At 50.6% G+C, this 14,651-nt stretch overlaps 1 protein-coding gene across 1 annotated transcript in view; it reads right to left on the reverse strand.

Moving 5' to 3' along the window:
- The window catches only part of CPAMD8 (C3 and PZP like alpha-2-macroglobulin domain containing 8), a 99,532-nt gene that overhangs the window by 38,857 nt on the left and 46,024 nt on the right, over nt 1-14,651 (reverse strand). Inside the window, exons 20-22 of the mRNA XM_027084581.1 lie at nt 8,403-8,634; nt 3,306-3,459; nt 2,759-2,889 (exon numbers count right to left, since the gene is read on the reverse strand). Of these exons, the coding sequence (XP_026940382.1) occupies nt 2,759-2,889; nt 3,306-3,459; nt 8,403-8,634 (517 nt within the window). The remainder of the gene's footprint in view (nt 1-2,758; nt 2,890-3,305; nt 3,460-8,402; nt 8,635-14,651) is intronic.

The raw sequence follows: 14,651 nt of genomic DNA on the forward strand, positions 1-14,651 counted from the left end.
AATGGATGAATGGATAAACAAAATGTGGCCCATGCATACAACGGAACATTATACAACCGTGAAAAGGGATGAAGCACTGACACGTGCTACAATGTAAATGGACCTCAAAAACGTCATGCTAAGGGAAAGAAGCCAGACAGGAAAGGCCACAGAGTGTATGGTTCCATTTATATGAAACGTCCAGAACAAGCAAACCCAGAGACAGAATCTGAGCCCTTCTGCTGGTGCTGAGCGTGCCCTCTGGCTCCGGCTGACCATCCAGGGCTTCCTGGACACACCCCCACCCCCAGCATAGCCTCTGAAGCAGCCAATGGGGCCGCTCCTGGCCACGCCACCCTGTCTTCTTTTCTGGCTCAACTCAGAGGGGACCCTGGTGCCAGCCTCTCTCCTCCACGCTGCCCTGGCTTTTAGCTGATCCTGGGTTCCAATCTCCTTCGCCTCTGTGTTCAAGGCAGCTCCTGACCAGGTTCCAAAACATGGTCACTGCATGATGTCATTATCACCTCTGGCAAGACTTTTCTACAACCTTGTAGCACAGATCGGGGCTTCATTCTTGTCTGTTCTATGGATTTATCTATTCCGGACATTTCATATAAACAGGATCATACACTACGTGGCCTTGTGTGTCTGGCTTCTTTCACTCAGCATAACATTTTCAAGGTTCATCTATGCTGTTGCATGAATCAGCGCTTCATCCCTTTTTATGACTGAGTAATATTCCGTGGTATTGGGTAACTGGATCCCCTCGCACCACATTTATCCATTCATCAGCTGACGGACATATCCTAAAACGGAAAGAGCGTCCCTGGTTTATGTCCAGGTTCCCCCAGTTGACCATTATAAATGCCTGGATGACCACTTTTCTTTAGCACTCAGGCCAGGCATCAAGAGATGTCTTCCACACACTCTCATTTAACCGTCCAGCAGTTTCATGTTTGAATCCAGGGCTCTCACTCCAGAGTCCACCCCAAGCCAAGAAGGCAGACTTCCTCTCACTCCCGTGATGCCCGCCAGGCTCCCCTCATGGGTCTGAATTATGTCGGCCTCCTCTTTGATCCTGTGAACTCCACTGAGACACGGTGGGGTGATGGAAGGCTCTCAGCCTTCCAGCAGAAATGCAAAAGGTCACAATCCCCTGGGCCAGCTGGGGATCCAGGAGGGATGGCGTTCGCCGCCCCTCCTCCTGATACACACCCACGACAGCTCGGCCATCACCTGCTTCCCCACCACGTGTCTCTCAGGAATGGCCTTCCTGTTGTATTCAGACTCCTGCCCGGCAGGTGGCACGTGGTGTCTTGGGAGGGTCCATCGTATAACTGATGGAGCGAGCGACCCATGCGCTCAGAGCTCTGTGGTGGGATGAGATGGGAGAAGCCGTGCACCCAGTGCCTCCTATTTCATAAATCCATTTTTCTAATTCATGCTTCATTTTTTTGCATTGACATTTCAAGTCTTCTGATGCCTAACTCATACCTCCTGTCCTCCAGTGCTGTCTGTACAGAGCTGGACCAGTGGATGCTGCAGACATAGGACACTGCTGAACAGCATGAAAGGGAGGAAAGGCTTGAGGATAAGAGAATCCTTCTCTGTGCATCTAGAAATTCCTCCTGCAGAGGAAGAAGACAAGAGCTCCAGGCCTCCAGATCAGGCTGGCCGCACTGGGGGACTCGCTGCCTCCTTGGACTGAGGTAGGGCAGGCTGTGGTCCAGGGAGCGTGCTCAGGCTGTGCAAAGGGTCACCAGGGGTCTCTGCATTTCCTGTTGAGGCCATCCTATCCTGCTGGCTCACAGAGATCGCGTGCCTCATCTGATGACACACTCGGAGGACTCCATCACGTCGTGTCAACAAAGCGGCAGCAGTAACCCATCCACCTCCAGGAGTTCCGCCCAGCGCGTGTGTGACTCCAGGCGCTGATGGGAACCATTTGTGCTCAGCTCCGCCAGGACTGCAGCCGGGAGGGAGGGCAGCTGTTTGCAGCTGGGCTACTGGGGAGGGGCAGAGACTCGGGGCCACTGTGAGGATATTCCGTGGGGCTGCTGTGTGCTCTCCATGCAGCACTAAACAGGAGTCTCTCCACGGCTCTGGGCTCTGATACATCTGAGCAGCCCCAAAAAGATGGGGCATTGCTGCTGCTACAAGCCCAGCACTGTGAAGCGCCGTGTGCATTCTCCAACCTCCCCCACGCTATGGGGTGAGCGTGAGCATCCCAGTCTTACAGAGCAGAGTCGGAATAACAAGACACTCGCTGAGCCCCACGCGTAAGTGGCAGATCCCAGATTCACAGCTCAGGGATGGGTCGGGGGGCGGAGGTGGGGGTGGAGGGCAGGGGGGTGGGGGTGGGCACGGTGGTCTGGGCGCCCCTGCTGGAGGCTCCGTGTCCTTCCCACACGGCCATTCCAAGGACAACCCTCTGAATGATGGGTCACAGTCCCTACAATTGCCTATTGACAAACGGACAGCCAGGAGACAGAGGCACACCACCCTCCAGGGTGATCAAGCCGGGGGTGAGGAGGACACTTCCCTGCAGCCCGTGTGAGTCCCAAATCACTTCACCAAAGCCTGCTCTGCTCCTTGGAGAGGAGATGGATGCCGCAGTCCTCCAGCAAGGCAGCCCCGTCACCTGCCCCAAGCCCCAAAGCAGGACTCATGGGGGCTGCCCTGGCCCTGGCTTGGAAAGGGATCACACTCTCTGGCCCCAACCTCACTGTTGAGGTAATCAGGCCCTGGCCAAGTGCCTCGAGTGAGGACATAGGCTTACCTCAACCATCACACCGCGCCGGATGTGATCCCTCCCAATGGGGACCCTCCTGTCAGCGTAATTCTCCTCCGGGGTTCTGATCGACTTCCCATCCCGGCAGCAGCTCGTTTCTCTGTAAGCCAGGGCTTTGGCTGCGGAGATTTGAGTACTCGGTGCTGGCTCTCAGAACAGGTCCCTCTCCGGCGCTGTTCTATACCCCACCCTTGTCCCAGGCTTCCCAGGTGTGCATGCACACATACGTGTGTGTATGTGCATATGCGCGTGTGTGCACGGTGTAGGCGGGATGTGTGTGCATGCATATGTACGCATGTGTGCAAGTGTGCGTGCATGTGTGTGCTACCTCGGTTTGGCATCTTAAGAGACTGGCTCCCCCCAGATGAGGCCCCCTACCTCCTGATCATTCCCTCTGGCCTGCATCCCCAGCAGCTGTCTTGCCCCTTGATCTCATCTTCTGCCCCGCTGACCCTTCACCCGTGCCTGGACTCTGCACCTGAACCCCCTGGCGGTCTGGAGAGTGGAGTTGCCCAAAGAAGCACATGACCCTCACCTGTGATGTTGCTGAGACCCAGGTCGCCAAAGGACAGAACCACCCAGGAGGGTTCCATCTCCCCGGGGACCACACACGTCTTCTTGGTCAGATGGCGTTTGCCAGGATGTCCGACAAATTGGATGCCCTTGGGAACTGAGATCTTCACGTAGACCTGGAGAGTGTGGCAAGAACCATGGTGCCCAGAATCTGTGTGCCCTCCCAGCACACCCCACTGCCCACTGCACTCCGTCCACCCTGGCAGCCTTTCCCCCAAAGCCATGCTCTCTTTGGGAGGCTGTCTTTCCATTTCTGATCAGAACAAACTACTTACCATTGTCCTGCTGGGAGCCCCCTCCTTCCCTCAGCCCCCTGAACCCTCACTGGTCCAGCTCTCCCTTGGGACCAAGGTCAATTCAAGGGCTGTCTCTCTGGCCAAGCATGGGATAAGAGGGGCCACTCCATATGCAGGCCCCGCAGGGAACTTCATCTGACCCTCTCTCCAACCACTGAGGTCCACCGAGTCATAACAGAGTTCGGTGTGCACACGTGTATGCGTCATGTGTGTGCTGTGCACGCATACGTCTCTGTGTGCACACCTATGTGTGTAGGCGTAGCATTACACGATGTGTGAGTGCACGCGAGTGAAGGCAAGTGTCTCTGCACACACGTGCAAGCATGGCTCTCTACACATGTGCTCGTGCACACCATGTCTCCACGTGCATGTTGTGTACGTGTGTGTGTTTATAACCCTCCATCTGCAACAGGCTCTTTGCTCCCCATGCATTTGTCCAACCAGCACATATGCAGCACCTGGTGGGTTCAGGAGCCCTGCCAGGAGCTCAAGAAACAGATCTGAACAGACAAGAGCGACCCCTGGGCCTCAGAGGCTTCACGTGCCTGAGTCACACACACACGCAGGTGTGTGCAAGGAAGCTTTACAGTGGCAAGTGTGACAGTGTCGGAATCCTGCCCAAGGGCAGGCCCAGTAGAACCTGAATGAGAACGGTTGGTGCAGGGAACTGGGGACTCCCCCATTCCCCTCGAGACAGCATTCTTCTAGAAAGTTCTTCCAGGGAGGAAAGAAGAAATTCAAGCATCAAGCATCGGTGAGATACATTTTCCAGGTGCTGGATGGAACCCGCTGTCCAGGCTGAGGGGTCTGGATGTGCCTGTTTTCCTGGAACCTCAGGAAGAGCACATGGAGGTGGGGGGGCTGGGGGGGCGGGGAGGGCGGTTCCTGAAATTGACATGTGGTGATCCCTGGACACACCTGCTGCCTAGCAGGGCTTCCTTCTTCCCGCTGACAAGCCAACCACCAGTGCTTGCTAGGAGCTGAAATGGGCACCTGGGGGGCCTGCCTGCAGTTCAGGAGGGAGCCTCCCATGGGGGCCACCCTGTGATTAGGGACCACCCTACATTTATTCTGGCTTTCTGAAACTAGGGTCCTATTCCTCCTAGCCATAAGCTACATAAAAAGCATGAATGATAAAGGTTCTGGGTTTGGGGGCACCTTTATCCCTGCTGACTGCCCTGAGCCCCTCACATGTCCTCCTTGGCCCCCTCCAGGCCACCGCGTGGCCACTGCCGTGGTTCTCACTCAGTGGCTCTCACTCAGATTACTGCACAAGCGTCCCCCTTCTCTCCTGCTTTTCCAGCCAGACCCTAAAGCCCAGCCAGATTGTGTCACAGTCAGTTTCTGGGACAGGCCAAGCTGCCTCCTGCCTGTCCCTTGCATATACTATTCCCTCTTCCAGGAATGCCCTTCCAGGGCTGGTGCCCAGCTTAAGCATCGCCCAAAGACTTGGGCGTTCAGAGAAGCCACCCCTCCTCAGGGCCTCCCTGGCTTCCTGTAAGACACTTAATTCTTTTTTTTTTTTTCTGGCCACACTGTGTGGCATGGCTTGCGGGATCTTAGCTCCCCAACCAGGAATGAAACCTCTGCCCCCTGCAGTGGAAGCGCAGAATCCTAACCACTGGACGGCTGGGCAATTCCCGACACCTAATTCTAACACAGGTCTGCCCCTCACTCCCTGGGGGACCTTGAGCATACGATGATGCTTCTCTGAGCTTCCCAAGCGGGAATGATTCCATCACAGCCCCTCCTTCCTCAGCCCACGTGGGCACTTGCTAATGATACAGTTAAAATCATCCACCCGGCACTGGGCACAGAGATGCGTGCCCAAGAACACCGAGTTAGTGGCATCAGAGCTCCAGGTGAGCTCAGGCAGACCCCACATCCTGAGCATTGGGGTCTTCAGAGTCCCACACAGAGCCTGGCACGCATCAGGTATCGGGCGATAGCTTTTGAGTGAATGAATTCGAATCACTCACATCTTACACACAGGAATTCCTTTCTGGTGGCCTCTGGGTGTTTCATTTCTATTCCAGACTTGCACTGACCCCTTTTTGTTTCACTTGGAATTTTCTTTTCATTAAAGACCCAAGACAGAAGTTCCTGTGTGACAGTACATTACGTGTGGCTCAAATAAGCATCGGGGAGTCAAATGCAAATACCAGCCTCAAACCCGGACTGTGCCAGGCAGAAGGCAATGGGAGGGGTCCTTTACTGGCCTCAGGGCCAGCATACGGCATTCTGAACAACACGTTCTTGGGTAGATGTAATCAGTCAGCAGAGGTATAGAATTTGCGAAGGAAAAAGGGAGTAAATGATTTCATGGAAGCTCAAGGTCAGCCTCTGAGCTGAGACTCAGAGACTCGGAACACTGCTGTCTCCACTCTGGGCCAGGCTCAGAAATGATCACAGACATAGCCGAGGGGGCAGGGGGTGAGGGTAGATCTCTCACACCCAGATAAGGAAACTGAGACAAAGTGGGCTGGTGAATGGAAACAGCAAGCTGAAGTCCAAAGGGTCGTCTGGGGGATGCTGAGACAGGTATGCGCTGGGACTACAGCTGTGCCGCGGGGGATCCGCCACCTCCACTCAGGACCTCCACCCCCAGCAGCCTCGCTGCCCTTCAGGTGGCAAATTCCAATCACTCCCTGGCCAGAAGGCCTTGTTTTTCAAGAAAAGCCAGAAATCTGGGCGGGGGGTGGATAAAATCTCTTGGTTTCCAGTGTCTTTGGCCTGGGGCTGCCCCTCCCATCTCTGCCCTTGGTGGGGAATGTGCCGGCAGCCTTGAGGGGGGCGGGTGCACACACATGGGCAGGGCCAGGACAAGGTTAGCAGGCTCCCCCCGGCTGGCTGGGGTGAGGCTGAGACCTGTAGCCTGACCTCCAGGCCAAGCTGTGGAAAGCAGGCTTGCTCCCAGCTAGACCCCTGGCCCTGCACCCCACTCACTCCTCCATTTGCAGCCTCGGCTCCCAGCTCCCACTCCTGAGGGCTGCCCCTAACTCTGGGAGCCCACCTCCTCTCTCTTCCTGCCACCCCCCAGCTGACATCCAGGCTGAGATGACGCAAAAGGATTACAAAGGCAGGGGAGGAGGGTGCCCCTGCCCTCCTGCAGCCGCACTGGTGCTCAGGCCCCAAACACCCCTTCCCTATCCTGCCCCCACCTGACCCTGGTCCTCGTGGCTCCCTCCACATTGCCTGCCATCGCTCCTCCTCATGAGGGTCTGAAATCCCCAAGCCCACCTCCTTGGGGTAGCTGTTACCGGTTGAATTGTGTCTCCCAGGAAGATATGTTGAAATCCTAACACCCCCACCCCGTACCTATAAATGTGACCTCATTTGGAACTACGGAACTATCTGCAGAGACGTCATCAAGTTCCAATGAGGTCATTAGGGTAGACCCTAATCCAATAAAACAGGGACTCTTCTCAGAGGAAATTTGGACACAGAGATAACAAGAGAAGTCACCCTGGGGCCCCTTCATGAGATAAGGCGACAGCTCTGTGACCCCAGCTAGGTCGGGTCTACCAGCCCCTTGCCAGCCTGAAGAAGCTACAGAAGACAGACCCTGTCGCCCTTTATCCTCCCAGTAAAGATTTCTTGGGGTTCACGTCTCTCAGGGGGGATTTGAGGTAGGAGGTAGAGGGGCCCCTGGGCTGGACAGCTGGTGTTTGCCAAGTGGAGTAAAATTGGAGCTTTTTTTCCCTAGATACTCCAAGGCCAAAGTTAAAGGCAGGAGCTGAGCTCTGCTGGAGTAAAGAGATAAGACGACCACTCCTGAGACCGAGGAGACCTCCCTGACTACACATGCGCAGAAAGGCTCCTAGGGGGTCAAAAAGGAGGGGGCGCCACCCCACAATAGGTGATGCCAAACCTCCCACAGGCCTCTATGCTGGAATCCATCTTGGCAAAAAGATACGCAAGCATGTTGGAGCGGGTCCTAGGGCAGGTCAGATGTGGGAAGAGAAGGTGCTGACAACTGGCCAAAGGTAAACAAAGGCCGGGAAGAACTGCCCTGTAGAAATGATTTAACCGCCCCTTTACTGCACTCCTTCTCATTAGGGAGGATGCCCACACCCTTCCTCTCTGGGTGTGTACTTCTGCCTTGCTTCTGTCTTAAATAAACAACAGTCTCTCTGTGTGTTCTCCCACTTGCTGTGCTGTGTCTCTCATCATAAACTTCACCTGTTTATGCAGGTTTTGCCTCTTTGAGAAATTCATTTTTCAAACAGAGCAACAGTCAGGGAAACTTTGCTTCTAGCCTCTGGCCCCTGGTGGTCCAGTGGCTAGGATTCCTGGTTTTCATCCAGGCTACCCAGGTCCAATTCCTGGGCAGAGAACTAAGACTCTGCTTCAAGACCGCTTGTTGCTGTCTCTCCGAGATCACCTGACTCCATGCCGTTCCATATGATACTCACCCTCCCACACCCCTTCAGGGTCAGGAGTCAACGACAGTGGCTCCGTCACATCCGTCACCCTCTAACCCCGCCATGCACACACTCCCGCCCCCAACCTGCCCGGGTGTAGACAGCTGGTGAAGGAGAAGCTGACTCATCCAGCCTCTGCCTCACTAATATCACAGATGCTGTCCCCCACGGCCCTCCAGGATGACCCCATGCCGCCCTGCCTGCCCCACATCCCAGGTGCTGTGCCTCTCCAACCCCTCCCCCCAGGATGACCCCACCTCCCTCTGCTTCCTGCCATTAAGGATGCCACCCCTCTCCCCCATAATGGGAAAGGCTGTGTATGGAGGGCGGGTTCGGTACCTCGACGCAGGTGTCCATGTAGTTGTAGATGCTGAGCGGGATCTTGGCCTGCTCCCCGCGGACCACGTTGGGGGGCAGGGTGAAGTCGACAAAGAAGGGCTTGAAGGTCTTCAGCAGAGTGGGCTCCGCAATGCCCAGGCCCCTCTCGGCAGACAGACCCACTGCCTCACCCACCCAGCTGGTGATGGAGTCGGGGACCTGCACGCTGAGTGTGTCCTCGCCTGATGGATCACTGCGGAAAGATGGACAAGCGTGTGCTCTTCTCCACGGCCGTGCCGCAAGCGGCCAGGCGGGAACAGAGGAGTCCAGCCGTATGGCCTTGGGCCCCAGGGTGGTGCCCCCCGCAACTGCCCCGGCAGCTTGGAAATAAGCATTCAAGGCACCCCACAGCGTGTGACAGGAGAAAGTCATCCCTCGGCCCTGACTCGCCATAATCGGAAACATGAGTGTCTCTCACGACAGCTGTGATCATAGGACCATTCACAACATGGGTTCAGAGAGGCAAACTCTGGCAGTGTGTGCTCTGCCCAGTTTAGGGGAGAAAGACACTGTATCAAGGGGACTGGTCACTTAGAGCATGCTTGTGTGTCTCCCAGAAAGACATGTCCAAGCCCTAACCCCTGGTAACCTGTGAATGGGACATTATTTGGAAATGGGGTCTTTGCAGACACCACTAGTTAAGATGAAGCCACACTGGAGTAGAGTGGGCCCTAATCCAATGACAGGTGTCCTTAGAAGAGGAGGGAAATTCAGACACAGAGAGAAGGCCAGGCGAAGATGGAGGCAGAGACTGGAGTGATGCAGCCACAAGCCAAGGAATGCCTGCCTGTGGGGGACACCCACACTTCCTGGCCTGGCATCCTTGTCCCATACACTCCTGCGGAGCCCAGCTCCCTGTTAAGGGCGTATGTGTGATTTTTCAGGCCTGCCCACAGGCCTGCAGGTCTCACGGGGTGGGAGTAGGGTAGGGAGGTGAGGGGTGCGTGTGCACTGGGGTCTCTGAGGGGAGCTGCAGCCAAGGACTCGGGGCCCCTGGCTGGCCCTGCTCTTTTCGTGTTTGCATTCCCGGCCCAGAATTTCCATTCCCAGGTCTCTTTAGCATAAGGGACCATGGGCAGAGGTTTTCTTCAGACACCTCTGCCAAGGCCTCTTTACGGTCCGAAGGAAACACTGAAGACACCCCTCCCCAGTTGGAGTACTTTCCCACTCCTAACTCTCTCCCCTGTCCACCCCCAACCCCACCCCATGGTCCATAAAGCTGCTGGAGCCTTTTGTTCAGGGCTCCCTCCAAGTGAGATGACCCCTGTGTCTTGGCGGATCCACCTGACAGTGGGCCATTCTGTGGGGAACAGAACAGGGGGAGACATACACAGAACACTCTACCCAACAACGACAATGGAACACACATTCTTCTGAAGTGCACTTGGGGTATTTTCCAGGACAGACCCATAGGTTAAGCTACAAACTAAGCCTCAGTGGGCTTAAAAAGAGAGCGAGCATACAAAGTCCCTTCTCTGACCACAATAAGATGAATGAAGTTAGAAATCAACAAGAGAAGGAAAGCTGGAAAATTTACACATGTGTGGAAATTAACACATTCTTAAACAGCAAAGGATCAAAGAAGAGATCACAAAGGAAATTAAAAAGTCCTTAGAACTCCCTCTTGCTAGAGCATTGGAATCACAACTAACTGCTGAACAATCATGGACAGGAAGACACTGGAACTCGCTAAAAAAGATACCCCACATCCAAAAGGAGAGGCTGCAATGAGACGGTAGGAGGGCTGCAATCACAATAAAATCAAATCCCATAACCGCTGGGTGGGCGACTCACAGACTGGAGAACACTTATACCACAGAAGCCCACCCACTGGAGTGAAGGTCCTGAGCACCACAGCAGGCTTCCCAACCTGGGGTCCAGCAACAGGAATTCCCAGAGAATCAGAGTTTGAAGGCTAGCAGGATTTGACTGCAGAACTTCAACAGGACTGGGCGAAACAGCGACTCCACTCTTGAAGGGCACATACAAAGTGTGTGCATTAGGACCCGGGGGAAGGAGCAGTGACCCCATAGGAGACTGAACCAGACCTACCTGCTAGTGTTGAAGGGTCTTCTGCAGAGGAGGGGGTGGGCGGCTGTGGCTCACCGCGGGACAAGGACACTGGCAGCAGAAGTTATGGGAAGTACTCATTGGTGTGAGCCCTCCCGGGGTCCTCCATCAGCCCCACCAAAGAGCCTGTAGGCTCCAGTGCTGGGTCGCCTCAGGCCAAACAACCAACAGCGGGGGAGCACAGCCCCACCCATCAGCAGACAATTGGATTAAAGTTTTACTGAGCTCTGCCCACCAGAGCAACACCTGGCTCTACCCATCACCAATCCCTCCCATCAGGAAGCTTGCACGAGCCTCTTAGATAGCCTCAACCACCAGAGGGCAGACAGCAGACACAAGAAGAACAACAATCCTGCAGCCTGCCAAAGGAAAACCACAATCAGAGAAAGATAGACAAAGTGAAAAGGCAGAGGATTATGTCCCAGATGAAGGAACAAGATAAAACCCCAGAAAAACAACTAAAAGAACTGGAGATAGTAAACCTTCCAGAAAAAGAATTCAGAACAATGATAGTGCAGATGATCCAGGACCTCGGAAAAAGAATGGAGGCAAAGATCGAGAAGATGAAAGAAATGTTTAACAAAGACCTAGAAAAATTAAAGAACAAACAAACAGAGATGAACAATACAATAACTGAAATGAAAACTACCCTAGAAGGAATCAATAGCGGAATAACTGAGGCAGAAGAACGGATAAGTGACCTGGAAGACAGAATGGTGGAATTCACTCCTGCGCAACAGAATACAGAAAACAGAATGAAAAGAAATGAAGACAGCCTAAGAGAGCTCTGGGACAACATTCACATTATAGGGGTCCCAGAAGGAGAAGAGACAGACAAAGGACCCGAGAAAATATTTGAAGAGATTATAGTCAAAAACTTCCCTAACACGGGAAAGGAAATAGCCACCCAGGTCCAGGAAGTGCAGAGAGTCCCAGGCAGGATAAACCCAAGGAGAAACACGCCGAGACACATAGTAATCAAACTGAGAAAAATTAAGGACAAAGGAAAATTATTAAAAGCAACAAGGGAAAAATGACAAATAACATACAAGGGAACTCCATAAGGTTAACAGCTGATTTCTCAGCAGAAACTCTACAAGCCAGAAGGGAGTGGCACAATATATTTAAAGTGATGAAAGGGAAGAAACTACAACCAAGATTACTCTACCCGGCAAGGATATCATTCAGGTTTGACAGAGAAATCAAAAGCTTTACAGACAAACAAAAGATAAGAGCACTCAGCACCACCAAACCAGCTCTACGACAAATACTAAAGGAACTTCTCTAAGTGGGAAACACAAGAGAAGAAAAGGACCTAGAAAAACAAACCCATAACAATTAAGAAAATGGAAATAGGAACATACATGTCGATAATTACCTTAAACGTGAATGGATTAAATGCTCCAACCAAAAGACACAGGTTCACTGAATGAATACAAAAACAAGACCCATACACCTGCTGTCTACAAGAGACCCACTTCAGACCTAGGGACACATACAGACCGAAAGTGAGGGGATGGAAAAAGATATTCCACACAAATGGAAATCAAAAGAAAGCTGGAGCAGCAATACTCATATCAGATAAAACAGACTTTAAAATAAAGAATGTTGGGGCTTCCCTGGTGGCGCAGTGGTTGAGAGTCCGCCTGCTGATGCAGGGGACACGGGTTTGTGCCCCAGTCCGGGAAGATCACACATGCCACGGAGTGGCTGGGCCCGTGAGCCATGGCCGCTGAGCCTGCGCGTCTGGAGCCTGTGCTCCGCAACAGGAGAGGCCATAACAGTGAGAGGCCTGCGTACCGCAAAAAAAAAAAAAAAAAAAAAAGAATGTTACAAGAGACAAGGAAGGGCACTACATAATGATCAAGGGATCAATCCAAGAAGAAGATATAACAATTATAAATATATAGGAGCACCTCAATACATAAGGCAAATGCTAAGAGCTATAAAAGAGGAAATCGACAGTAACCCAATAATAGTGGGGGAGTTTAACACTGCACTTACACCAATGGACAGATCATCCAGACAGAAAATTAATAAGGAAACACAAGCTTTAAATGACACAGTAGACCAGATAGATTTAATTGATATTTATAGGACATTCCACCCAAATACAGAAGATTACATTTTCTTCTCAAGTGCACACGGAACATTCTCCAGGACAGATCACATCTTGGGTCACAAATCAAGCCTTGGTAAAGTTAAGAAAATTGAAATCATATCAAGCATCATTTCTGACCACAACACTATGAGATTAGAAATCAATTACAGGGAAAAAATGTAAAAAACCACAAACACATGGAGGCTAAACAATACGTTACTAAATAACCAAGAGATCACTGAAGAAATCAAAGAGGAAATCAAAAAATACCTAGAGACAAATGACAATGAAAACACGATGATCCAAAACCTATGGGATGCAGCAAAAGCAGTTCTAAGGGGGAAGTTTATAGCAATACAATCCTACCTCAAGAAAAAACAAAACATCTCAAATAAACAGTCTAAACTTACACCTAAAGGAACTAGAGGAAGAACAACAAACAAAACCCAAAGTCAGTAGAAGGAAAGAAATCATAAAGATCAGAGCAGAAATAGATGAAATAGAAACAAAGAAAATAGCAAAGATCAATAAAACTAAAAGCTGGTTCTTTGAGAAGATAAACAAAATTGATAAACCTTTAGCCAGACTCATCAAGATAAACAGGGAGAGGACTCAAATCAATAATATTAGAAATGAAAAAGGAGAAGTTACAATGGACACCACAGAAATACAAAGCATCCTAAGAGACTACTATAAGCAACTCTATGCCAATAAAATGGACAACCTGGAAGAAATGGACAAATTCTTAGAAAGGGATAAGCTTCCAAGATTGAACCAGGAAGAAATAGAAAATATGACCAGACCAATCACACATAATGAAATTGAAACTGTGATTAAAAATATTCCAACAAACAAAAGTCCAGGACCAGATGGCTTCACAGGTGAATTCTATCAAACATTTAGAGAAGAGCTAACACCCATCCTTCTCAAACTCTTCCAAAATATTGTAGAGAAAGGAACACTCCCAAACTCATTCTACAAGACCACCATCACCCTGATACCAAAACCAGACAAAGAGACTACAAAAAAAGAAAATTACAGACCAATATCACTGATGAATATAGATGCAAAAATCCTCAACAAAATACTAGCAAACAGAATCCAACAACACATTAAAAGGATCATACACCATGACCAAGTGGGATTTATCCCAGGGATGCAAGGATTCCTCAATATACGCAAATCAATCAATGTGATACACCATATTAACAGACTGAAGAATAAAAACCATATGATCATCTCAATAGATGCAGAAAAAGCTTTTGACAAAATTCAACACCCATTTATGATAAAAACTCTCCAGGAAGTGGGCATAGAGGGAACTTACCTCAACATAATAAAGGCCATATATGACAAACCCACAGCAAACATCATTCTCAATAGTGAAAAACTGAAAGCATTTCCTGTAAAATCAGGAACAAGACAAGGATTTCCACTCTCGCCACTATTATTCAACATAATTTTGGAAGTCCTAGCCATGGCCATCAGAGAAGAAAAAGAAATAAAAGGAATCCAAATTGGAAAAGAAGAAGTAAAACTGTCACTGTTTGCAGATGACATGATACTATACATAGATAATCCTAAAGATGCCACCAGAAAACTACTAGAGCTAATCAATGAATTTGGTAAAGTTGCAGGATACAAAATTAATGCACAGAAATCTCTTGCATTCCTATACACTAACAATGAAAGATCAGAAAGAGAAATTAAGGAAACAATCTCATTCACCATTGCAACAAAAAGAATAAAATATGTAGGAATAAACCTAAGGAGGTAAAAGACCTGTACTCAGAAAACTATCAGACACTGATGAAAGAAATCAAAGATGACACAAACAGATGGAGAGATAGACCATGTTCTTGGATTGGAGGAATCAATTTTGTGAAAATGACTATACTACCCAAAGCAATCTACAGATTCAATGCAATCCCTATCAAATTACCAATGGCATTTTTTACAGAACTAGAACAAAAAATCTTAAAATTTGTATGGAGACGCAAAAGACCCCGAAGAGCCAAAGCAATCTTGAGGGAAAAAAA

This window comes from Aethalodelphis obliquidens, unplaced genomic scaffold (assembly GCF_003676395.1).
Source record: "Aethalodelphis obliquidens isolate GAN/ISIS:26980383/991018 unplaced genomic scaffold, ASM367639v1 scaffold53, whole genome shotgun sequence".
Taxonomy (NCBI): domain Eukaryota; kingdom Metazoa; phylum Chordata; class Mammalia; order Artiodactyla; family Delphinidae; genus Aethalodelphis; species Aethalodelphis obliquidens.